This window comes from Oncorhynchus tshawytscha, linkage group LG14 (genome assembly GCF_018296145.1).
Source record: "Oncorhynchus tshawytscha isolate Ot180627B linkage group LG14, Otsh_v2.0, whole genome shotgun sequence".
Classification (NCBI taxonomy): domain Eukaryota; kingdom Metazoa; phylum Chordata; class Actinopteri; order Salmoniformes; family Salmonidae; genus Oncorhynchus; species Oncorhynchus tshawytscha.
Window position 1 is genome coordinate 10,150,888 of NC_056442.1, and position 27,352 is coordinate 10,178,239.

The following is a 27,352-nucleotide window of genomic DNA, read 5'->3' on the forward strand; positions in this document are numbered from 1 at the left end:
AGACAGGCTTTTATTTTGAAAACCGGAAGTTCCTTTTTGTTTTCTCAGCTAAAAATCACTAATGTCAAGGCAACGAGTGTAAACAAAGTGGTCGGGTAAACACCGTGGCTACCAACATGCGGACGTTACAAGCACAAAACGTTTTAACAGCTAGGTAGCTAACTAGCTATCTCTTATCGGGGTTGTTTTAATAGGGTATCCCGCAGAAATGGACACAGGAGGATTCCAGGTATGTAGCTTGCTAATCTTGTAAAGGTCGGAACACAAGGTTGCTCTAGCCTAAATGTGCTAGCTAGCTAATTTAGCTGACCAGCTAGTTATAATTTTGCTCTGTCTTAGTTAGATATTACTATTTATCCATACATTCGTTATAACTAGTGATTTTTGTCCTATTCCAGTTGCCCAGTGTGTGCAGTTTGTTTTTTAATCCAAATATTTATTTAGGCACAAAGTATGCGACGGAGGGACCTTCCGCCTCTTCCACAGGTACCATTAGCCGCGCATGCGCCACTACACTTACACGACCATCCATATCATAAATCTTAAGAGTATTTCGACTTGTAACTAGCTAGTATGCAGCACATTGGTAGCCTATGAGCACAAGCCCAGTCAAAAGACTGCTCTCAGACAGCCAGTTCTCATAGGTCTCTGGTTTCTGCACCCTGCAGAGGGCCCAACAACAACAAATCAGAGAGGGTGTAACAGGGACCTTGCTGCAGAACCATACAGCATTAGGGGTTAAGGTCAACAACACCATGAAGAGGTGTAGCTTATGTCACTTCAAAACTGTGGCCCAATATGAGGGGGAAATTAAATACGGCCTTAATAATCATCAACATTGTTCTTACACCAAATTATTGCATCAATAAAGGTGTTGTAGTTTACTCTAGGCTATTTTTGTTGAGGGTCTTCTTCACTTTCACCTCAAGGGGTCAAATCCCTCAAGTCTGAATAGTCTGATCTGATCTATGCCTGGATTGGTTGGTATTCCAGTACCTTGGCAGATGCATACTGCAGATTTAGCCCAGGATTAGGCAGTGCCACCAAGGCTGTGGCACAGGAATATCCTCAGAGCCCTTTCTGATTCTTGGGTGGAATGGTGAGAAAACAAATCACGGTAAGTTGTCTCTCATACACAGTCCTGGGCCTAGTTTTGGGAAACCGGGCCCTGGTGCTGCTGGATCTTCTCTCTGTACGAGAAGGACTCTGTTTTCTGAGTCCAGGTTGTTGAGTTTTGGAGGATTTTATTGTTGAGATTAGAGGTCGAACGATTATTCGGAATGGTCGATTAATTTTTCATCGGTGAAAAATCATAATCGATCGACCTCTAGTTGAGATCAATTGGAGAAATGTACAGTTTGTGACTGGGAGTGTTATCTACTTTGAAAGCAAGTTTTGGAGAGCGCTTTGTACAACCACTTGCTTGGTTCCATTGTTCCTTGGTTCCCCTCTGATCCTATCTCTTGGCATGTATGGATTGAGGGCCTCCCAAGAGCGCAGCAGTCTAAGGCACTGCATTGCAGTGTTAGAGGCGTCACTACAGACCCTGGTTTGTTCTCAGGCTGTGTCATAACTGGCCGTGATTGGGAGTCCCATAGGGCAGCTCACCATTGGCCCAGCGTTGTCTGGGTTCGGGGAGTGTTCAGCTGGGGGGGTTGGCTGTCAATGTAAATAAGAATTTGTTCTTAAACTGACTTGCCTAGTTAAATAAAGGTTAAATAAGTGAATGTAATGAAGTATATTAAGTAATCATTAAGGTGTGTTATGTAAGATGTTGGCCAAGCCTCATTCTCTTCTTCCTTGTCCTCTTTAGCGTGGACAGCGTGCCCTGCCCCCCATGTCAAGGTGAGTCTTGCCTCCTCATGCTGTTGTGATACTGTTTCAACTCATTTATCCCAGCAGAACATCTCTCTCACGCTCTCTCTTTCCCTTTTATATGTATGGCATTTGAACAACTGCATGAAGTCAAGATACAGGTGGTGAGTTGCCTTCAGAAGGATGTTGTAATGGATCATTTAACTATTGAATATTGGTTGGCGCTGCTGGCTTGGATATAGTTTTCTTTACCTGTTTTGTCTCCTATGTAGACGAGATGCCGGTCCCTAAAAGCAAGAGGAAGAAGTCGAAGATTCAGGTGGATGGTGTTGAAAGCCCAGAGGGTGGGTGGAAAAGGAATAGTTCTCAGGAGCTCCTTCTGTTGAACTGCTGGTGAACAGCGTTGTTCCAGATTTTGGAGGCACTTTGCCTTTAAGTTTCAGGCCATGGGTTAACTATAAAGCTTGTATTCCACTGTCAAATAATCATGTATATACAGTTAAAGTACTAGTAATGACTTGAACCACATGGTAAGTACACCTCAAGTATATAATAAGAGAGTTGTGTTGTTTTGTATGTGCAGCAGACTCGGGGATGGAGATGGCCCAGGTGGGGGGTCTGAGCAGTCGCAGGTCATCTGAGGTCATCCGGGCCTTGACCCCCGATTCGCCGGAAGCTGCACCACAGAGAAGGAAGAAGAAGAAAAAGGCAGCGACCGTAGGTAAACAACAAATCTGACTATAGCTACACAACATGTCTGGCTATAGGTAAACAGCATGCCTAACTATAGGTAAACAATATGCCTGACTATAGGTAAACAATACGCCTGACTATAGATAAACAGCATGCCTAACTATAGGTAAACAATATGCCTGACTATAGGTAAACAGCATGCCTAACTATAGGTAAACAACATGCCTGACTATAGGTAAACAACATGCCTGACTATAGATAAACAGCATGCCTAACTATAGGTAAACAATATGCCTGACTATAGGTAAACAGCATGCCTAACTATAGGTAAACAACATGCCTGACTATAGGTAAACAACATGCCTGACTATAGGTAAACAGCATGCCTGACTATAGGTAAACAGCATGCCTGACTATTGGTTAACAGCATGCCTGGCTATAGGTAAACAACATGTCTGACTATAGGTAAACAGCATGCCTGACTATAGGTAAACAGCAGGCCTGACTATAGGTAAACAACAGAGTTGATTATAGGTAAACAGCATGCCTGACTATTGGTAAACAACAGACTTGATTATAGGTAAACAGCAGGCTTGACTATAGGTCAACGGCAGGCTTGACTATAGGTAAACAGCAGGCTTGACTATAGGTAAACAGCAGGCCTGACTATAGGTAAACAGCAGGCTTGACTATAGGTAAACAGCATGCATGACTATTGGTAAACAGCAGGCCTGACTATAGGTAAACAACAGACTTGATTATAGGTAAACAACAGGCTTGACTATAGGTAAACAGCATGTCTGACTATAGGTAAACAGCATGCCTGACTATTGGTAAACAGATGCCTGACTATAGGTAAACAGCATGCCCGACTATAGGTAAACAGCATGCCTGACTATAGGTAAACAGCATGCCTGACTATTGGTAAACAGATGTCTGACTATAGGTAAACAGCATGCCTGACTATTGGTAAACAGATGCCTGACTATAGGTAAACAGCATGCCTGGCTAGGTAAACAACATGCCTGACTATAGGTAAACAACATGCCTGACTATAGGTAAACAACATGTCTGACTATAGGTAAACAACATGCCTGACTATAGGTAAACAGCATGCCTGACTATAGGTAAACAACAGGCTTGACTATAGGTAAACAGCATGCCTGACTATTGGTAAACAACATGCCTGACTAAGTAAACAGCATGCCTGACTATAGGTAAACAGCATGCCTGACTATAGGTAAACAGCATGCCTGACTATAGGTAAACAGCATGCCTGACTATAGGTAAACAGCATGCCTGACTATAGGTAAACAACATGCCTGGCTAGGTAAACAACATGTCTGACTATAGGTAAACAGCATGCCTGACTATAGGTAAACAACAGGCTTGACTATAGGTAAACAACAGGCTTGACTATAGGTAAACAGCATGTCTGACTATTGGTAAAAAGATGCCTGACTATAGGTAAACAGCATGCCTGACTATAGGTAAACAGCATGCCTGACTATAGGTAAACAACATGCCTGACTATAGGTAAACAGCATGCCTGACTATTGGTAAACAACATGCCTGACTAAGTAAACAGCATGCCTGACTATAGGTAAACAGCATGCCTGACTGTAGGTAAACAGCATGCCTGACTATAGGTAAACAGCATGCCTGACTATAGGTAAACAGCATGCCTGACTATAGGTAAACAACATGCCTGGCTAGGTAAACAACATGCCTGACTATAGGTAAACAACATGCCTGACTATAGGTAAACAGCATGCCTGACTATAGGTAAACAACATGCCTGGCTAGGCAAACAACATGCCTGACTATAGGTAAACAACATGCCTGACTATAGGTAAACAACAGGCTTGACTATAGGTAAACAGCATGTCTGACTATAGGTAAACAGCATGCCTGACTATTGGTAAACAGATGCCTGACTATAGGTAAACAACATGCCTGACTATTGGTAAACAACATGCCTGACTATTGGTTAACAGCATGCCTGGCTATTGGTAAACAGCATGCCTGGCTATAGGTAAACAACATGTCTGGCTATAGGTAAACAACATGTCTGACTATAGGTAAACAGCATGCCTGACTATAGGTAAACAGCATGCCTGACTATAGGTAAACAGCATGCCTGACTATAGGTAAACAGCATGCCTGACTATAGGTAAACAGCATGCCTGACTATAGGTAAACAGCATGCCTGACTATAGGTAAACAGCATGCCTGACTATAGGTAAACAGCATGCCTGACTATAGGTAAACAGCATGCCTGACTATAGGTAAACAGCATGCCTGACTATAGGTAAACAGCATGCCTGACTATAGGTAAACAACATGCCTGACTATAGGTAAACAACATGCCTGACTATAGGTAAACAACATGCCTGACTATAGGTAAACAACATGCCTCACTATAGGTAAACAGCATGCCTGACTATAGGTAAACAACAGGCTTGACTATAGGTAAACAGCATGTCTGACTATAGGTAAACAGCATGCCTGACTATAGGTAAACAGCATGCCTGACTATAGGTAAACAGCATGCCTGACTATGGGTAAACAACATGCCTGACTATAGGTAAACAGCATGCCTGACTATAGGTAAACAGCATGCCTGACTATAGGTAAACAACATGCCTGACTATAGGTAAACAGCATGCCTGACTATGGGTAAACAACATGCCTGACTATAGGTAAACAGCATGCCTGACTATAGGTAAACAGCATGCCTGACTATAGTTAAACAACATGCCTGACTATAGGTAAACAGCATGCCTGACTATAGGTAAACAGCATGCCTGACTATAGGTAAACAGCATGTCTGACTATAGGTAAACAACAGGCTTGACTATACAGTTGAAGTCGGAAGTTTTCATACACCTTAGCCAAATACATTTAAACTCAGTTTTTCACAATTCCTGACATTTAATCCTCGTAAAACAATTCCTGTCATAGGTCAGTTAGGATCACCACTTTATTTTAGTGTGAAATGTCAGAATAATAGTAGAGATAATTATTTATTTCAGCTTTTTTTCTTTCATCACATTTACGTACACTCAATTAGTATTTGGTAGCATTGCCTTTAAATTGTTTAACTTGGGTCAAATGTTCCGGGTAGCCTTCCACAAGCTTCCCATAATAAGTCCTTCTGACAGAGCTGGTGTAACTGAGTCAGGTTTGTAGGCCTCCTTGCTCGCACACACTTTTTCAGTTCTGCCCACAAATTTTCTATGGGATTGAGGTCAGGGCTTTGTGATGGCCACTCCAATACCTTGACTTTGTTGTCCTTAAGCCATCAAGGCTTGACTATAGATAAACAACAGGCCTGACTATAGGTAAACAACACGCTTGACTATAGGTAAACAACAGGCTTGACTATAGGTAACAACATGCCTCAGGGGAACCATATACCTACTCTTCCTACTTTTAACTCAAACATTATCTTGATTGTGTATTATTTATTCAATCACTTCTGCATGGTTAAGATTATATTACACTTATATTCAATACATTCCATTCTGTTTTACCAAAACCATTTATAGGCTATATGTCATAGTTGTACATACTGTATTTGTGAAATGTATTAAGTTACATGTGGAGCGTTTGTTCGTTCGCTTGTTTGTGTCTCAGACATGGAGGATGACCAGGCTGACCTGGTGAATGGGGATGGACTGGTCCAGAACACAGCAGAGGCAGGGGAAGAAGTGACCAAAAAACCCAAGAGGAAGAAGTAAGAGACACTGTAATATGGCCTATCTATTCTACGGTATCTTAGTCACTTAATGTTTACATATCTGGCATTACTCATCTCATGTGTATATACTGTTTTCTATACTATTCTACGGTATCTTAGTCCGTTCCACTCTGACATTGCTCGTCCATATGATGTATATTTTCTTAATTCATTCCAACTTAGATTTGTGTCTATTGGGTATATGTTGTGTAATTTGTTAGATATTACTGCATATTACTGCATTTCACTACACCCACAATAACATCTACTAATCACATGTATGTGACAAATCAAATTTTATTGATTTATGGTGTAGAGTAAAATGTGTGTGGTATGTTTTCACTTCAAATCAAATCATTTTATTTGTCACATACACATGGTTAGCAGATGTTAATGCGAGTGTAGCGAAATGCTTGTGCTTCTAGTTCCGACAATGCAGTAATAACCAACAAGTAATCTAACTAACAATTCCAAAACTACTGTCTTACACACAGTGTAAGGGGATAAAGAATATGTACATAAGGATATATGAATGAGTGATGGTACAGAGCAGCATAGGCAAGATACAGTAGATGGTAGCGAGTACAGTATATACATATGAGATGAGTATGTAAACAAAGTGGCGTAGTTAAAAGTGGCTAGTGATACATGTATTACATAAGGATGCAATCTATGATATGGAGTACAGTATATACGTATGCATATGAGATGAATAATGTAGGGTAAGTAACATTATATAAGGTAGCATTGTTTAAAGTGGCTAGTGATATATTTACATAATTTCCCATCAATTCCCATTATTAAAGTGGCTGGAGTTGAGTCAGTGTCAGTGTCAGTGTGTTGGCAGCAGCCACTCAATGTTAGTGGTGGCTGTTTAACAGTCTGATGGCCTTGAGATAGAAGCTGTTTTTTAGTCTCTCGGTCCCAGCTTTGATGCACCTGTACTGACCTCGCCTTCTGGATGATAGCGGGGTGAACAGGCAGTGGCTCGGGTGGTTGATGTCCTTGATGATCTTTATGGCCTTCCTGTAACATCGGGTGGTGTAGGTGTCCTGGAGGGCAGGTAGTTTACCCCCGGTGATGCGTTGTGCAGACCTCACTACCCTCTGGAGAGCCTTACGATTGTGGGCGGAGCAGTTGCCGTACCAGGCGGTGATACAGCCCGCCAGGATGCTCTCGATTGTGCATCTGTAGAAGTTTGTGAGTGCTTTTGGTGACAAGCCGAATTTCGGCGCTGCTGCACCTTCTTCACGATGCTGTCTGTGTGAGTGGACCAATTCAGTTTGTCTGTGATGTGTATGCCGAGGAACTTAAAACTTGCTACCCTCTCCACTACTGTTCCATCGATGTGGATAGGGGGGGGTGTTCCCTCTGCTGTTTCCTGAAGTCCACAATCATCTCCTTAGTTTTGTTGACGTTGAGTGTGAGGTTATTTTCCTGACACCACACTCCGAGGGCCCTCACCTCCTCCCTGTAGGCCGTCTCGTCGTTGTTGGTAATCAAGCCTACCACTGTTGTGTCGTCCGCAAACTTGATAATTGAGTTGGAGGCGTGCGTGGCCACGCAGTCGTGGGTGAACAGGGAGTACAGGAGAGGGCTCAGAACGCACCCTTGTGGGGCCCCAGTGTTGAGGATCAGCGGGGAGGAGATGTTGTTGCCTACCCTCACCACCTGGGGGCGGCCCGTCAGGAAGTCCAGTACCCAGTTGCACAGGGCGGGGTCGAGACCCAGGGTCTCGAGCTTGATGACGAGCTTGGAGGGTACTATGGTGTTGAATGCCGAGCTGTAGTCGATGAACAGCATTCTCACATAGGTATTCCTCTTGTCCAGATGGGTTAGGGCAGTGTGCAGTGTGGTTGAGATTGCATCGTCTGTGGACCTATTTGGGCGGTAAGCAAATTGGAGTGGGTCTAGGGTGTCAGGTAGGGTGGAGGTGATATGGTCCTTGACTAGTCTCTCAAAGCACTTCATGATGACGGATGTGAGTGCTACGGAGCGGTAGTCGTTTAGCTCAGTTACCTTAGCTTTCTTGGGAACAGGAACAATGGTGGCCCTCTTGAAGCATGTGGGAACAGCAGACTGGTATAGGGATTGATTGAATATGTCCGTAAACACACCGGCCAGCTGGTCTGCGCATGCTCTGGGGGCGCGGCTGGGGATGCCGTCTGGGCCTGCAGCCTTGCGAGGGTTAACACGTTTAAATGTCTTACTCACCTCGGCTGCAGTGAAGGAGAGACCGCATGTTTTCGTTGCAGGCCGTGTCAGTGGCACTGTATTGTCCTCAAAGCGGGCAAAAAAGTTATTTAGTCTGCCTGGGAGCAAGACATCCTGGTCCGTGACTGGGCTGGATTTCTTCCTGTAGTCCGTGATTGACTGTAGACCCTGCCACATGCCTCTTGTGTCTGAGCCGTTGAATTGAGATTCTACTTTGTCTCTGTACTGACGCTTAGCTTGTTTGATAGCCTTGCGGAGGGAATAGCTGCACTGTTTGTATTCGGTCATGTTACCGGTCACCTTGCCCTGATTAAAAGCAGTGGTTCGCGCTTTCAGTTTCACGCGAATGCTGCCATCAATCCACGGTTTCTGGTTAGGGAATGTTTTAATCGTTGCTATGGGAACGACATCTTCAACGCACGTTCTAATGAACTCGCACACCGAATCAGCGTATTCTTCAATATTGTTATCTGACGCAATACGAAACATATCCCAGTCCACGTGATGGAAGCAGTCTTGGAGTGTGGAGTCAGCTTGGTCGGACCAGCGTTGGACAGACCTCAGCGTGGGTGCCTCTTGTTTTAGTTTCTGTCTGTAGGCAGGGATCAACAGAATGGAGTCGTGGTCAGTTTTTCCGAAAGGGGGCGGGGCAGGGCCTTATATGTGTCACGGAAGTTAGAGTAACAATGATCCAAGGTCTTTCCACCCCTGGTTGCGCAATCGGTATGCTGATAAAATTTAGGGAGTCTTGTTTTCAGATTAGCCTTGTTAAAATCCCCAGCTACAATGAATGCAGCCTCCGGATAAATGGTTTCCAGTTTGCAAAGAGTTAAATAAAGTTCGTTCAGAGCCATCGATGTGTCTGCTTGGGGGGGATATATACGGCTGTGATTATCATCGAAGAGAATTCTCTTGGTAGATAATGCGGTCTACATTTGATTGTGAGGAATTCTAAATCAGGTGAACAGAAGGATTTGAGTTCCTGTATGTTTCTTTCATCACACCATGTCTCGTTAGCCATAAGGCATACGCCCCCGCCCCTCTTCTTACCAGAAACTTGTTTGTTTCTGTCGGCGCGATGCGTGGAGAAACCCGTTGGCTGCACCGCCTCGGATAGCGTCTCTCCAGTGAGCCATGTTTCCGTGAAGCAAAGAACGTTACAGTCTCTGATGTCCCTCTGGAATGCTACCCTTGCTCGGATTTCATCAACCTTGTTGTCAAGAGACTGGACATTGGCAAGAAGAATGCTAGGGAGTGGTGCACGGTGTGCCCGTCTCCGGAGTCTGACCAGAAGACCGCCTCGTTTCCCTCTTTTTCGGAGTCGTTTTTTTGGGTCGCTGCATGGGATCCACTCCGTTGTCCTGTTTGTAAGGCAGAACACAGGATCCGCGTCGCGAAAAACATATTCTTGGTCGTACTGATGGTGAGTTGACGCTGATCTTACATTCAGTAGTTCTTCTCGACTGTATGTAATGAAACCTAAGATGACCTGGGGTACTAATGTAAGAAATAACACGTAAAAAAACAAAAAACTGCATAGTTTCCTAGGAACGCGAAGCGAGGCGGCCATCTCTGTCGGCGCCGGAAGTATGGTTCTATTATGATGTGCTTTATTAATGAGCTCAGTTTCCCTCTCTTTTGTTCTTTCTTTCTTTTTTGATAACTCCCTAGGAAGTCGAAAGTGTCAGAGACACAGTACGTCAACGAGCTTCATGTAGAGGACGATGACATCATCACAGACGCTCAGCCACCCGTCCCCCGGCATTCCCTGTTCTCTGCTCCCCTGGGACAGAGCCAGCCCGTGGGGAAGGTGTTTGTAGAGAGGAGCAGTGAGTGTCCCCCTTCCTTCTGTTATTTTATGTTAGCTGTACATGGTAGAATTTTAAGAGTATAGGTTGGTTTCCAGGACACAGAATAATTAACCTAGTCCTGGACTATGAAGCAATTTCAATGGAAAACCTCCATTGGAAGCTTTACTTGGTCGAGGACTTGTCTTGTTTCTGTGTCTGGAAAAATTGGCCTTATATGAATTATTTGGACATCCTTGTGTGTCCTGTCTTCTATGTTGGGTAATGATGTGTTGTTTTACTTTCAGAGAGGTTTCAAGCGGCCGATCGATCAGACAGACCGAAGTCCAGCGATCAGGTGGACAACTTCGTGGACATCCAGCAGATGTGGACCACCAAGGATGTGTCTGTTAGGGTACATGGTGGCTTCAGGTGTGTGCGTGCAGGTGTCTGTTTGAAAGACTGTGTGTGTGTGTGCTCCCTCTATCTCACGTCTCTCTATCTCTCTAATGTACAGGGGGGTTGGGCTGTTCTGCCATGGCTTCCTAGCAGGCTATGCAGTGTGGAACATCATAGTGATCTATGCCCTGGCAGGAAAACATCTCACTACTCTGCCTAACCTACTGCAGCAGTACCACAGCCTGGCCTACCCTGCACAGTCTCTCTTCTACCTGCTACTGGCTATAAGCACCGTGTCAGCCTTTGACAGGTAAGGAGGGGAGAGAGAGTGGGAGTCTGTGTGTGGCACACTGGGGTCAGGCCCAAAATAAATGTGGCCAGTGTTGTGAAAATATGGGAAGCCTGTGGCTAGAGCTAGGAGGTGTTTGTGTGTGTATGTATACAATGCACTGCCATTCCATTCCATCAATGGACCCCCTCACAAACACACACACACACACACACACACACACACACACACACACACACACACACACACACACATCTACTTTCTCTAGCTACAGGCTTGCACATTTTTACAACAAACACCAATGTGCCCCGTCCCTCCCCAGTGTGTGTGTGTGTGTGTAGAGAGAGACTCATTCTTTTTCCATTTCAGGGTGAATCTGGCCAAAGGCGCCATGGCTATGAGAGAGTTTGTCACCCTGGACCCAGTTGCTCTAGCCTCTTTTTGTGAGTGAAAACATCTTTACAGTATGTTACTCAATTCATTAATTCAGGACAGACGGAGCCAACCTGTATATGATGCAGCCTATTATGCAGCCCAGCAAGCACTTTGACTCTCTGGCCTTGAGGTAACTTTCCCTCTCCTCCTGCAGTGTACTTCTCATCTCTGGTCCTCTCTCTCAGCCAGCAGATGACCAGTGACCGCATCAACCTGTACCCCAGTGCTAACGAGACCTTATGGTGTGTTCACTTACTGTTCTTATTGTCTTGATATTAACATGTAGTTCTAAGTTAGTTCTTGTATATTGATTATCTTACTCAGCAATATCACTTTTGGGAGTCAGAGAGAAGAGAACCCCCTTTTCTTCTGTTCCTCTGACTCCAGCCAAACAAACAAACAAAGCATTGGGACTTTTACAACCCCTCTCCTCCCCAGGCCTGCTGGGTCAGAGCACCAGATCCTGAACCCGTGGATCATAGTGAACCTGGTGGTGGCTGTGCTGGTAGGAATGGCCTGGATCTTCATCTCCACTAGGCCTGAGATGGACTACACCGAAGGTGAGGCTGAAGTAGTTTTTTAAATTTTGTTTTTGTAGATTTAATTGAACAAACAGCAACTTAACATTTCCACAGACATAGTTCCACATGACATTGACTTACTGCACAACAGTCACAATAAACAGAGACGAAAGAAAAAGGTCTACTGAAAACAACACCACCTACTCAGGCGTAGATAAATTGCGACAGACATTGTTGACGTGCTCGGTCCTATATGTTACCGCGGTCTCAATACGTATCTATATAAATTGTTTAATATGTTTTGGATACACCATACTGAAATTGTATACACCATAGAAATATAATTACTAGAAGGGACAAAGCACCTCAGACAGACCACAGCAATTTGACTGGATTGTACACACACTCAGCAACCTTCCCGAATGACGCACATGTTAAAGTCCCTTCAGAGATGTTTTCATTTTTCATGTGTATAAAAGCTTTGTATGTCAGTTGCCTTTAGAAGTGACATGGGCTGCCAATCTCTCTCTCCACTTACCTCCAAACCAGGATTCCTAATGGCTATGGAGATCGAGTCCTTGAGACCAGAGGAGAAATCAGAAATGTCTACTTGAGGAATAGTATTTCCAATTTTTTTTTTGCACATCTTATTTTGTGCTGTATTTTATCAGCCAACACAAAATGTACACTTTGTTTGTGGTAAGCAGTTTATTTTTGTATGACCCAAATGTGTGCTTGTTTTGTCAAATGTATTGATTACCATTGGAAATAATACAAATGTTATCCCACTGAGAGGCTTCTATATGTCATTTTGGGGACTTTAAACCAAACATACCATTTGCAGTGTATTGACCTGAAACAGCATGTGTCTTGTTATATACCACACCATTAAATACAGTGCCTTCAGAAAGTATTCATGAGTCAAAACTGTAACTCAGCCACTCAGGAACATTCATGGTCTTCTTGGTAAGCAACTCCAGTGTAGATTTGGCCTTGTGTTTTAGGTTGTTGTCCTGCTGAAAGGTGAATTAATCTCCCAGTGTGGAAGAAAACAGACTGAAATCAGGTTTTTCTCTAGAATTTTGCCTGTGCCCATTCTGTAATTTTTTTTACCTGGAAAAACTCCCCAGTCTTTAATGATTACATGCATACCCATAACATGCTCCAGCCACCACTATGTTTGACAATATGGAGAATGGTACTCAGTAATATGTTATTGGATTTGCCCCAAACATAACACTTTGTAGTCAGGATAAAAAAGTTAATGGCTTTGACACATTTTTTGCAGTATTACTTTAGTGCCTTGTTGCAAACAGGATGCATGTTTTGGAATATTTGTATTCTGTACAGGTTTCCTTTTCACTGTCAATTAGGTTAGTATTGTGGAGTGACTACAATGTTGTTGATCCATTCTCAGTTTTCTGTCACAGCCGTTAAACTCTAACTGTTTTAAACTCACTATTGGCCTCATGGTGAAATCCCTGAGAGGTTTTCTTCCTCTCTGGCAACTGAGTTAGTAAGGTCGCATGTATCTTTGTAGAGACTGGGTGTATTGATACAGCATCCAAAGTATAATTAATAACTTCACCATGTGCAAAGGGATATTCAATATCTGCTTTTTATTTATACCTATCATCTACCAATAGGTGTCCTTCTTTGCGAGGCATTGGAAAACCTCCCTGGTCATTGCGATTGTATCTGTTTTTGAAATTCACTGCTGGACTGAGGGACCTTACAATTATCTGTATGTGTGGGGTGCAGAGATAAGGTAGCCATTCAAAAATCATGTTAAAAACTTATTGCATACTGAGTCCATGCAACTTATGTGACTTAAGCACATTTTTACTCCTGAACTTTAGACTTGCCATAACAAAGGGGTTGAACACTTATTGACTCAAGACATTTCAGCTTTTCATGTTTTATTAATTAGTAAACATTTCAAAAAACATAATTCCACTTTGACATTATAGGCTATTGTGTGTAGCCCAGGGACACAAAAACATCTACATTTAATCCATTTAAATTCAGACTGTAACACAATTTATTTGGGAACAAGTCAAGGGGAGTGAATTCATTTGGAAGGCTCTGTATAAAACACCATTAAACCAGATCATTACACCACTAAATCGAATCCTATAAAATGTGTTGCGCTGGAACAATAGTCGTGTAACCGACAATGATGGACTGATATTTGAAAAAAATTGTCATAATCGTCTTAACATTCATTGTAGGATTGGGGATTCAACTTTATTCACTTGTATTTGTTTTATTTCACCTTTATTTAACCAGGTAGGCCAGTTGAGAACAAGTTCTCATTTACAACTGCGTCCTGGCCAAGATAAAGCAAAGCAGTGCGACAATGACACAGAGTTACACATGGGATAAACAAACGTACAGTCAATAACACAATAGAAAATTCTGTATATATTGTGTGCAAATGAAGTAAGGAGGTAGGGCAATAAATAGACCAATAGTGGCGAAGTAATTACAATTTAGCAATTTACACTGGAGTGATATATGTGCAGATGAGGATGTGCAAGTAGAAATACTGATGTGCTCTGACTGAAGCTGGGAGGGCCTGCTGCGCGAGGACTGGGCCACCTGTGAGTGTTTTGCGACGGGGGTGGGGCCCACGGTAGCACCCGCTGCTCGTTGAGAAGAGTTAGAACGATACGTGCTTTCATGTCAAGAGTTTCCAAAAGTCCAATAACACCAGAAGAAGTTGCTAGTCACTTTTTTGAAAATGTGTCGCTAAGTTGGCAACACTGTGTGTCTGGCAGCGAAACAATTCATCCAGCCACATTTACTGCCTTTAAAAAAACATCGCTGATATAGCTGACTTGCTTTAATAAACAAATGTGGTTTCTACTGACAATTGAGATGTACAAATGATGGCATAAGGGACAACAAGCAGATAAGATGCAATCCGTAATTTCGATTAATACATTAATGAGTGAGCCAGGACTGATTTAGACAATATAACTATTTATTAAGCACTTTTGAAATGTACAGCAACAAAAAACAGAACATGGGCCATTCTTACAGTGTTTTCCCTGTACACCAAGTCAGAATCTTAGGATAAATAAAGGGGGCATATTAGCAGACAATGAACGCGCTTACAATATTCAATGATTACATTTCTCAAAAACAGGTTATAGGCTACATGTGCACCACCGAGTCAGAACAGTAATTGTAGGCGAAATTAAAAGGTGAAAATAGACCAAATTATTAGGGTGAGGCACATGGGCTACTAAAAGCTTACTTCACAACATACCCGTAGTATTACTTTCTTAGCTACAGTATACATATCTTCCTGGCATATTACATCATTTATGCAGCAGCATATAAGATATTTTTGGACTCACCTTGTTGTGATGTGCTCACTTGAACAGGGAGGTGGCGCGACGGTCCTTTGTGGGCAAATTTTGTCATCAAAGGAAGACAAAGAGGCTGGATTTACAATTCCGAGTTGGATTTGGATGACCATTCAAAATGTATTTTCCCAGTCTGAGCTTGTTTATTCTCAACTTCCCAGTTGCAATGCTTGCAGTTAGCCACTGTCACCGATTCCTTCCAAACCACTTATTGTTTAATTTGCGATTTCCAACTTGTTGTGTAATGTTTATGTCCAATGGCAGATGAGCACCGATACGTTTTATCTATAATTTCTCTTCATTATTTCTCTTCATATGACAAGGATTAAAAAGAATTTGCCAGTAGTTGTCAACTTCATTCATGATGATTACTGCTAGATAAGATTTTGAAAGTAAGATGTTGACATGCTCAGTCCAATCAAAGCTACTGTACATATAACGTGATTTGACGTCTTTTTATCTGTGGCCAATGACCTTGAGCCTTCTTGTAAGGGCACTACTAATGTAATTCTATGGCAGGAGCCAAAGGGGCTTGAATTCGATGTCTACCGGCGGCAGGTAGCCTAATGTTTAGAGTGTTGGGCCAGTAACCGAAAGGATGTCTATTAAGGCAGCCCCCTACACCTCTCTGATTCAGAAGGGTTGGGTTAAATGCAGAAGACATGTTTCAGTTGAAGGCATTCAGTTGTACAACTGACTAGGTATTCCCCTTTCCCCTTACTACTTGGTCGTGATGTAGTGTCCCCATGAGTGACAGAACACTGAGCCAATCACGGTGCAATGGTCCTATTTTCTGCTGCCTTGCCCCACCACCACAGAAAGCACTGAGCTAGGCTGAAACACCTGCATTTTGGAGCTGCCTTACTCAAGAAAACAAGATGTTTGTATGTGGCTTTATTAACTCAATAATATGTATATTTTTTTTACATTGTGTGCAAACTGATTTGTGATTCATACTAATGGTCAAAATAACATGCAAAACAGATTACCAACAACAACGAGACAGCCTACATGGAGGAGGTGAGGGCACTCAGAGTGTGGTGTCAGGAAAACAACCTCGCACTCAACGTCAACAAAACAAAGAAGATGATCGTCAACTTCAGGAAAGAGGGAGCACCCCCCTATTCACATCGAACAAAGACGGTGTGGTGAAGAAGGCACAACAGTGCCTCTTCAACCTCAGGAGGCTGAAGAAATTTGGCTTGTCACCTAAAACCCTGACAAACTTTTAGATGCACAATTGAGAGCATCCTGTCGGGCTGTATCACCACCTGGTATGGCAACTGCACCGCCCTCAACCGCAAGGCTCTCCAGAGGGTGCTGCGGTCTGCACAACGCATCACCAGGGTCAAACTACTTGCCCTCCAAGACACCTACAGCACCCGATGTCACAGGAAGGCCAAAAATATCAAGGACAACAACCACCTGAGCCACTGCCTGTTCACCCTGCTACCATCCAGAAGGCGAGGTCAGTACAGGTGCATCATAGCTGGGACCGAAAGACTAAAAAACAGCTGTCAAGGCCTTCAGACTGTTAAACAGCAATCACTAACTCGGCGCCTGGAAGTCATGATGACCAGGTAGCAGAGGCCGTGGCATATGAAGTTGAAAATCTCCATAGCCATGAGGGCAGAGTGAACAGAAAGCTCAGGCACCCATATTACTGAATCTGAACTGGACCAAGTGCCAGCCACCAAACACCAGGGTGTGCCTGATCTGCAGGCAGCACAGCACAGTGGATGACAGAGCGATAGACACCAACAGGTCACTAACAATCAGATTCTTCAGCAGAGTACAGCGAGGCAGCCAGGAGAGGCTATCCAAGCTCTTCAGTCCTAACAGCAGGTAAACTGTTCAACTTCACAGAGGGGAAGAGCTATGAACAACAAGGACCAGTGATGTCTCAGTCTGTACAATCTGCCCAAAGAGACACGTCATGGCGAGATGGAGTTGCCTTGGTGAAATTGATGTGCTCTGGTTGTGAGGAGAGAGGACCATGTGAGTCCATGTGAGTTCTACAACTGGGCTGTAGAACTGACAGACTAATTTGGACAGAATCAGTCACTTTGACCAGACCCTCTCATAGATAAAGGAGAGTTTACGGGAGGAGTTGAAAGATTAATAATGTAAGTGTAACGTGGAAGCAGGTGAAGTTAGTGAGTTTAATAACAACAACCGCTACAGCACAAGAGGAGTATCTGACATAGAAACAAGACTACCTGATGAATGATAACAAAAGAGTGCTATATAAAGGGTAAGTAATCAAGGGAGTAATGAAGTCCATGTGTGACTGATGATGAGACGCAGGTGTGCAGTAATGATGGTTGGCTGGTCTGCATAAAGATGGGTTGCCCTTGCCAGGACCGGTGATGTCGAGCACCAAAGTGGGGGAGCAGGAGTGGACGTGCCTTGAGCCACAGGATTTGGGAGACTCCTTAAAACAAATGTATTTTCACCCCGTAGCGGTGTAGTTTAATATTCATAATTACAACCTACCCGGTCAGTTCAATAACTTATTTGAAACGCCTGCTCAAATTCAAAAGGAATTATGTGGCTCAGAATTCAGGGAATTAAAGGTGGCAAAACCAACACATCGAGATAGTGATCAGTAATCAGATAGTGGCTGTGCTCTGGATATCCAGACTGTTTTGCAAAGTTAAAGTGGATGGCAATATCTTCAGCACAGGATCTTTTATTTGAGTGAACTACTCCTAACTCTTCATTCTTAATTCCCTAACTACAGCGCGATAGACAGCAACAGGTCATTAACCAGCAGGTTCTTCAGCAGAGTATAGTGAGGCTGCCAGGAGAGGCTATCCGAAGTTCTTCGGTCCGAACAGCAGATCGCTGTTCAGCTTCACTGAGGAGAAGAGCTGTGGTGAAATCGATGTACTCTGGTTGAGAGGAGAAAATAACTGTCACTCTGGGTAAGAGCGTCTACAAAATCGGTGTTCTGCTAAATCTGGTCCTCCAGTACCCCCAACAGAACACATTTTTATTGTAGCGCTGGACAAACACACCTCATTCAACTCACTGAGGGCTTGATGATTAGTTGACAAGTTGAATCCGGTGTGCTTGTCCAGGGCGACACTGAACATTTTTACATTTGGGGATCAGGGTTGGGAAACACTGTGCTAAATGACTAAAATGTCATGTATCACGTTTGCAACACGGTAAATAGCCTATTAACAAATGATCTGTTGGATTCACGTCTCCATCTCAACAAAAATAAAAGTTAAAGAATCGGATTAATCCAGTGCCTCAGATGGAACTATCCAAGGAGTAGATGCATCTCCTTTAAGTGTTAATATTTGGTTGCGTTTTCTACCAAACAATTCAATATTACTTTAAAAAAAAACATTAAATGGCATATCTTACAAACTAAATGTAAGAGTATTTATTCAACCTTAAAATGAGTCACACAGCGATGGCCGCATTGAGGTTACTGTAACATCAAATGTCTTATGTAATCATAGAAAGCATGCAGGTTCAGGGTCACAGGACTGTAAATTTTCACAATTGCTATAATCTGCACAGAATATCAAACAATGTTGATCACTTGCACCATGTACTTTAATGTCATCTCAACGGCAATGCAGGTCATTTTTTGTGGTTGTGGTATTGGATGAAGCACAGTAACACACTAAGGGCTCTATTCAATCAGATGGGCTTTAGCTGACATTCTTATAGCAGTTGTTTTGGCAATGTCAGAGGTGGAACTGTGTTAGTGCTGTCAAATCCACAAGTGGCTCCTGGCATTATACCTAAAGCGGACTTTGCCATTGGCTGCACAGAGTCTCATTAAGAGAAATCCCATGCAACTTTGTTCACAAGTTCGAACACTTGAATGGGAGGAAACAATGGTGCATTTCAAAAGAATTTGAACAACACTGTTTTTGGGGGGCAATGACAAAAGTGGAAATCAAAAACTTGTAGTGTATTTAAGGTTTAAAAAGGCTTCTGAAGTTTGTCATTTCCACTTTGACATATCAGACAAGCTTTTCCCTTATGAAAAACGTGTCAACCCCTACAAAAATATCCATTATAATCCACATAATTCACATTTCTTGTTGCTGCATGATTATTTTCCTTCTGTAACAAACTGTAAAAATGGGTTTCCATGGCAGAGCAGCTGCACACAAGCCTAAGATCACCATGTGCAATGCCAAACGTCGGCTGGAGTGGTGAAAAGCTCGCCACCATTGGACTCTAGAGCAGTGGAAACGCATTCTCTGGTGTGATGAATCACGTTTCACCATCTGGCAGCCCAACGAATCTGGGTTTGGCGAATGCCAGGAGAATTCCACTTGCCCCAATGCATAGTGCCAACTGAACAGTTTGGTGGAGGAGGGATAATGGTCTGGGGCTGTTTTTCATGGTTTGTGCTTGGCCCCTTTCTTCCAGTGAAGGGAAATATTAACCCCACAGCATACAATGACATTCTAGATTACATTTTTAGCTTCCATTATGTACAGATCCTTGCGACATGGGGCCGTACATTATCATGCTGAAACATGAGGTGATGGCGTAAGATGAACAGCAAGACAATGGGCCTCAGGATCTTGTCACATCTCTGTGCATTCAAATTGCCATTGATAAAATGTAATGGTGTTCGTTGTCCATAGCTTATGCATGTCCATACCATAACCCCAGCGCCACAATAGGGCACACTGTTTACAACGTTGACATCAGCTAACCGCCCCCCAACCTGACACCATACACAAGGTCTGTGGTTTGACATACTGCCAAATTCTCTAAAACATTAAATTCTCTGGCAACAGCTCTGGTGGATATTATTATTATATTATATTATATTATTGCATGAATGTGCAAGTAGAGATACTGGGGTGCAAAGGAGCAAGATAAATAAATAAATACAGTATGGGGATGAGGTAGTTGGACGGGCTATTTACAGATGGGCTGTGTACAGGTGTAGTGATCTGTGAGCTGCTCAGACAGCTGGTGCTTAAAGCTAGTGAGGGAGATATGAGTCTCCAGCTTCAGTGATTTTTGCAGTTCGTTACAGTCATTGGCAGCAGAGAACTGGAAGGAAAGGCGGCCAAAGGAGGAATTGGCTTTGGGGGTGACCAGTGAGATATACCTGCTGGAGCGTGTGCTACGGGTGGGTGCTGCTATGGTGAGCTGAGATAAGGCGGGGCTTTACCGAGCAAAGGCTTGTAGATGATCTTGAGCCAGTGGGTTTGGTGACGAGTATGAAGCGAGGGCCAGCCAACAAGAGCGTACAGGTCGCAGTGGTGGGTAGTATATGGGGCTTTGGTGACAAAACAGATGGCACTGTGATAGACTGCATCCAATTTGTTGAGTAGAGTGTTGGAGGCTATTTTGTAGATGACTTCGCCGAAGTTGAGGATCGGTAGGATAGTCAGTTTACGAGGGTATGTTTGGAAGCATGAGTGAAGGATGCTTTGTTGCGAAATAGGAAGCCGATTCTAGATTTAATTTTGGATTGGAGATGCTTAATGTGAGTCTGGAAGGAGAGTTTACACTCTAGCCAGACACCTAGGTATTTGTAGTTGTCCACATATTCTAAGTCAGAACCGTCCAGAGGAGTGATGCTGGACGGGCAGGCAGGTGTGGGCAGCGATCGGTTGAAGAGCATGCATTTAGTTTTACTTGCATTTAAGAGCAGTTGGAGGCCACGGAAGGAGAGTTGAAAGGCATTGAAGGTCGTCTGGAGGTTACTTAACACAGTGTCCAAAGAAGGGCCAGAAGTATACAGAATGGTGTCGTCTGCGTAGAGGTGGATCAGAGAATCACCAGCAGCAAGAGCGACATCATTGATGTCTACAGAGAAGAGAGTCTGCCCGAGAATTGAACCCTGTGGCACCCCCATAGAGACTGCCAGAGGTCCGGACAACAGGCCCTCCGATTTGACACACTGAACTCTATCAGAAAAGTAGTTGGTGAACCGGGCGAGGTAGTCATTTGAGAAACCAAGGCTGTTGAGTCTGCCCGATAAGAATGTGGTGATTGACAGAGTCGAAAGCCTTGGCCAGGTCAATGAATACGGCTGCACAGTAATGTATCTTATCGATGGCGGTTAGGATATCGTTTAGGACCTTGAGCTTGGCTGAGGTGCATGCATGACCAGCTCTGAAACCAGATTGCATAATGGAGAAGGTATGGTGGGATTCGAAATGGTCAGTAATCTGTTTATTAACTTGGCTTTCAAAGACCTTAGAAAGGTAGGGTAGGATAGATATAGGTCTGTAGCAGTTTGGGTCTAGAGTGTCTCCCCCTTTGAAGAGGGGGATGATCGCGGCAGCTTTCCAATCTTTGGTAATTTCAGACGATACGAAAGAGAGGTTGAACAGGCTAGTAATAGGGGTTGCAACAATTTCGGCAGATAATTTTAGAAAGTGAGGGTCCAGATTGTCTAGCCCGGGTGATTTGTTGGGGTCCAGATTTTGTTTTCTTTCAGAACATCAGCTATCTGGATTTGGGTGAAGGAGAAATGGGGGAGGCTTGGGCGAGTTGCTGTGGGGGGTACAGGGAAGTTGACCAGGGTAGGGGTAGCCAGGTGGAAAGCATGGCCAGCCATAGAAAAATGCTTATTGAAATTCTCAATTATAGTGGATTTATCGGTGGTGACAGTTTCATAGCCTCAGTGCAGTGGGCAGCTGGGAGGAGGTGCTCTTATTCTCCAGGGACTTTACAGTGTCCTATAACTTTTTTGAGTTTGTGCTACAGAATGCAAATGTATGTTTGAAAAAGCTAGTCTTAGCTTTCCTAACTGCCTGTGTATGTTGGTTCCTAACTTCCCTGAAAAGTTGCATATCACGGGGGCTATTCGATGCTAATGCAGTACGCCACAGGATGTTTTTGTGCTGGTCAAGGGCAGTCAGGTCTGGAGTGAACCAAGGGCTATATCTGTTCCTGGTTCAATTTTATTTGAATAGGGCATGCTTATTTAAGATGGTGAGGAAGGCACTTTTAAAGAATAACCAGGCATCCTCTACTGACGTGATGAGGTCAATATCCTTTCAGGATACCCTGTCCAGGTCGATTGCACCTGTGTAATGATCATGCTGTTTAATCAGTTTCTTGATATGACACATGAATTATCTTGCCAAATGAGAAGTGCTCACAAACAGGGATATAAACAAATTTGTGCACAAAATTAGAGAGAAATAAGCTTTTTGTGCATATGGAACATTTCTGGGATCTTTTATTTCAGCTCATGAAACATGGGACCAGCACTTTAGTTAGTTTGTATGTGATATGATAGAAATTCATATGATTTATATGTTTAAAGTAATGGTAAGATAATGACAATGATTTATATGTTTCCTGTAATGATAAGATAATGACTAAAAATATTCCACCCTGAAATGTATGTAAGCAGGGTGCAAGTGGGGAAACAAATGATAAGAGGAGCTATTGACAGACAAGTTGTAATACTGTGTTCCTTTACAGGACATTCTGTCTCCACCCGTGGAGGGGAGAAACTGTTAGGCTTGCAGAAAATGATGAAACATGTTGCAGATTAAACAATGTATCTGTGTAGTGGAAAAACACTGTCTGAGCAAGGCGTAGTTTAAGATTTGAACTTGTTTGTTTGTGTTATAAAGACTGGGTTTGTATGATGGACTTCAGAGTGCTCTCGTGAATAAATGTTTTGACTATTGTAAGCTGGGAAATCTGTCTGTTTCATTTAACCTTACAAACTCTGGGTTGCAGACTGAGTAGATGAATTGAAGTTTATGAACATTGATAATGAAATTCTCATAACAATATGTTAGTTAGCCATGTTATGAATACAAAGCATCTGCTGTTGACATCACAATACGATTTTAAAACATTAGTTAGCTCCAAAAAGGGTTTGTAACTTTGGCTGCATGCTGACAGTGCATTTAGCCATCCTGTGGCTAGCCACACTACAACCTTCATTTTTACCAGGTTCCCATAAGCAATTGTAATGACCGTCCATCACAACATACCAGAGAGTCCTCTGATTAGCAAGGGATAGTCTGTGTTTAACTTAATTGCATATTAAAATCACAGTTTGAGGTCATTGTGAGGGAATTTTGACAGTTGTTAGGCGAAATTGGTTTTCCTGGGAAAATGTTGTCAGAGGTTGCAATATTAACCAAGGAGGGCAGGGATTAGCGGAGGGTCTCCCTCAGTTTTTTATGTGACCACGTTTTCCAAAAAATCTTAAATATCTGCTCTGAATTAAGATTGAAAGATGTCTGCAGAAGAATGGGGTGTTAGCCACAGTATGACATGACCCCTTGAGTTTGTAAACATCTCTTTTGGTTATTGAACTACAGTAAATTAAGTGGATTTTCACCCATTAAAATAATAACGGAATGACATTATGCGTCCCTGATCTGAACAACACAGAAATGCATAATTATGTGTGACATGATAGACAACCATATAACGCCACCCCTTGGTATACACAAACTACCTCTGGCTCAGAACTTTTTCTCTCTCAATTTCTTGTTTTCCACCTAATCACTACATCTTAGAGAAAACTGAAAAAATATGTCATGCGTTTATTTGCATGAATGGCCTACAACATATGCTTGTGTAGGACAGGGTTTCGCAAATTCAGTAGTGTGGCCCTTCATGGGTGCACGTTTTGTTTTTTGCCCTAACACAACACAGCTGTTTCAAATAACGAACTCATCATCAAGCTTTTACAATTTGCATCAAAAACATGCACCCAGTGGACAGGTTTCTAATGTTTTACAGCAGGGGTGTCAAACTCATTCCACCGAGGGCTGAGTGTCTGCAGGTTATTTCCTTTCAATTAAGACCTAGAAAACCAGGTGAGGGGAGTTCCTTACTAATTAGTGACCTTAATTCATCAATCAAGTACAAGGGCGCAGCAAAAACCCAGAGACCCTCTGCCCTCCGTGGAATGATTTTGAGACGTGTTTTAGAGGCTACTGAGTCAGAGGAGGCTGGTGGGAGGACCTATTGGAAGTCGGGTATCAAACATATTACACATATGGAAACCACGTTTGACTACATTCCATCGATTCCATTCCAGCCATCACAATGAGCCCATCCTCCTATAGCTCCTATCACCAGCCTCCTCTGCTACTGATGGCACAATAATCATACTAACACACACCAAGTACTAAGATAGATCTCAGTCTAAGGAGATGCACTTTGTAGTGTTAGAAATTATTTTTGAGTTTAGGACCTGTTATACAGGATGCAATTTAGGAAATGTTTAATTTTTACACCATTGGGTTTCACAGGGTTCAGAGGGCTTTTAGCACTTTCAAAAATACACACATCCATTCAACAAACAATTCTGGCACATGGATTCCAGGTAAAATGGCTTCTCCCAATGGCTTACTTCCACTTTCCTTATAAAGGCTGGCAGAAACTGCCCAATACCTGAAACAGTGCCACTACTGGTAGACCTCCCATGGTCCCACATGTTACATGAATAAATATGCAATATCCTCCTTTGCATATTTGAGTATTATTCTACAGACATGCACTTTTTGCTATTGAATGAGCCCCGCCCCCAAACAAGACCAAAGTTGGTTGTTCTCGACAATATCTGAACCAATCATAGACATCTATGTTTCACAAGTTTGGACAGTAGAGTGAAGTAAAGTATAGTTCAGTACAATACAATAAAGTACATTATACTGTACTCTATTGTCGTGTACTCAAACATGTGGTTTCCATATGTTTGATAACATTCCATTCATTACAATGAGCCTGTCCTCGTTGAGCTCCTCCCACCAGCCTGTAGAGGTGGGGAGAGAGAGAGAGATGGAGGGGTTGTCCAGACTGTTTTCACACTTACTTTGATCACCTGACAACAGAAAGATAAAGAAAACAGTTATAAGCTGAACATAACAGTATGCCAGTGGAAGGAAGGACAGTAGCAGGTGCCCCAACTATGGTTTGTGACTTCTATGATTTCCCATTGTGTCCAATTCAATTGCAGTAATTCTGTTACTGATTTTTTGTGTAATTCTGTTAACGATTTACAGCCCAGGATTCTTTCTCCTAACTGCTCCTACATATGTAGGATTAATTTGAGCCAGTTTGCTACAGCAGGAAAATAATCCTTCAGATACAGGAAATGTGAATTATTATGTGGATCAGTGGCAACCTGTCATTCAAAATGGGCTTTCCTGTTTTGTATGTTATTTTGGCACATATCAGTTTGCAAACAATGTAAAACAAAAATGTATCATTGAGTTAATAAAGCCGCATACAAATATGGTCTCTTTTTTGTTTTCTTGAGTAAGGCAGTTCCAAAATGCAGGTGTTTCAGCTTAGCTCATTGCCTTCTATGGTGATGGGGCAAGCCAACAGTAAATATGCAGCGCTGTGCAGTGATTGGCTCAGTGTTCTGTCACTCATGGAGATACTACGTCACTGCCAGGTCTAAGGGTAGAGCTCGAAAATTCAAGCCCCTTGGGTGCTGCCATAGAGTTACATTAGAAGTGCCCATCAAAGAAGGTCATTGGCCACAGATTAAATGAAGGTAAAATCACGTTATATCTACAGTAGCTTTGATTGGACTGATCATGTCAACATCATACTTTCTAAATCTTAGCTAGCAGTCATCATCATGAATGAAGTTGACAATCTACTGGTAAATCCTTTTTAATCCTTGTCATATGAAGATAGAAAATGTAGAGAAATTATAGATAAAACATATCGGTGCTCACCGGCTATTGGACATAAACATTACACAACCAGTTGGAAACCAGAAATTCAACAATGAGTGGCTTAGAAGGAATGAGTGGCTAACTGCAAGCGTTGCAAAGCAATCATTAGCCTGCTATTCAGTGGAGTGGCTGTGTGGTCCCAAGTCTAAGATTAAGGGTCTATTTTCCTAGTTTAAAATGGTTAACATTCAACATTGCTGTCAATGAAGCACGATTTGTGCTCAAAACAACTTAACTCTGAACTGCAAAATCTTACTTTAGTGAGTTCAAGACAACTGGGAACTCGGGAAAAACAAGCTACGACTGGGAAAATACGTTTTGAACTTTCATCCAACTCAGAATTGTAAATCAGGAACTCTGGTCTCTTTCTAGAGCTACGACCTGAAGATCACCGACGGTATCATGATTCAGCCTTTTTTTCCAGTTCCCAGTTGTCTTGAAAGCACCATAAATCCAGAGAATGTTTTGATGACAAAGTTTCATGACAGAATTTGCCCACAAAGGACCACCGTGCCACCTTCCTGTTCAAGTGAGCACAGCACAACAAGGTGAGTTCAAAAATGAATTGTATGCAAATGCATAAATAATGTAATATGCCAGGGAGATATGTATACTGTAGCTAAGAAAGTAATACTAAGTGCATGTTGTCGTAAGCTGTTAGTAGCCTACCCTAATTTGTGGTCTATTTTCACCTCTTAATTTCACTTACAGTTCTGACTTGGTGGTGCACATGTAGCCTATAACCTGTTTTTGAGAAATGTATTGTCTGCTTATATGCCTCCTTTATTTATCCTGCAGTTCTGACTTGAAGTACAGGGAGAACACTGTAAGAACAGCCCATGTTTTGAATTCTGTCGCTGTACATTTCCAAAAGTGCTGAACAAATAGTTTTGACTAAAACATTTTTGCCCCACTGAGATTTACATGCTAAAATCGTTAATGGGCATTTTTGTAGGGGTTGATTATTTTCGTTTTTTATTGTAAGGGAAAAGCAAATCGGAAATTTCAAAATGGAAAAAGTACAAACTTCAGAAGCCTTTTTAAACCTAGAATACACTACAAGTGTTCTCTTGCAACAGGGTGATGAAATTAAGATACTAAAACTGTATCTGCTCTCCTCTATCTGCTCTCGGATTTATGATCTACAGACACTTTTGTCATTGCCCAGAATATAAGTGTGTTGTTGGAATTTTTGGAAAATGGACCATTGCTTCCCCCCTTGCCTAGGTCTAAGTAGACCAATCACTAAATTATCTGGATAGGTGAAAATGAATTGATTTTACCAATTGTGCTATGCCAGATCAAGTAGTTTGTAACATTTTGTAGTTAGATTGTATCTGCTTCTGTACATTCTGATTTATCCATGCGCTCTGAGATGCATTGCTCTGGCCTCACTGACTGTGTGCA

The 27,352-nt window shown here is 42.6% G+C and overlaps 1 protein-coding gene across 3 annotated transcripts; it reads left to right on the forward strand.

The window, feature by feature from the left end:
- The first annotated feature begins 68 nt into the window (after positions 1-68).
- Positions 69-12,687, forward strand: LOC112266519 (transmembrane protein 237B). 3 transcript variants are annotated; one of them, XM_042297027.1, is made up of 14 exons: positions 69-229; positions 445-486; positions 1,814-1,845; positions 1,966-1,979; positions 2,088-2,159; positions 2,402-2,536; positions 6,148-6,247; positions 10,136-10,293; positions 10,560-10,683; positions 10,769-10,960; positions 11,309-11,382; positions 11,529-11,616; positions 11,813-11,934; positions 12,445-12,687. In XM_042297027.1, exons 1-14 carry the CDS (start codon positions 209-211, stop codon positions 12,507-12,509), a joined length of 1,239 nt encoding a protein of 412 aa, XP_042152961.1. In that variant the 5' UTR covers positions 69-208; the 3' UTR covers positions 12,510-12,687. The 3 variants fall into 3 exon arrangements, with proteins under 3 accessions (XP_042152961.1, XP_042152960.1, XP_042152962.1); XM_042297026.1 differs by having other exon boundaries at positions 70-229; positions 2,399-2,536; XM_042297028.1 differs by lacking the exons at positions 69-229; positions 445-486 and adding exons at positions 501-840; positions 906-1,117 and having other exon boundaries at positions 2,399-2,536.
- The last annotated feature ends 14,665 nt before the right edge of the window (positions 12,688-27,352 follow it).

Excerpts from the sequence above, each read along its gene's own strand:
- LOC112266519 (XM_042297026.1), top strand. The coding sequence starts at position 209 with ATGGACACAGGAGGATTCCAG. Across the intron at positions 10,294-10,559 it reads GGTGTTTGTAGAGAGGAGCA|AGAGGTTTCAAGCGGCCGAT; the intron begins GTGAGTGTCCCC and ends TTTTACTTTCAG. Across the intron at positions 11,617-11,812 it reads AGTGCTAACGAGACCTTATG|GCCTGCTGGGTCAGAGCACC; the intron begins GTGTGTTCACTT and ends TCTCCTCCCCAG.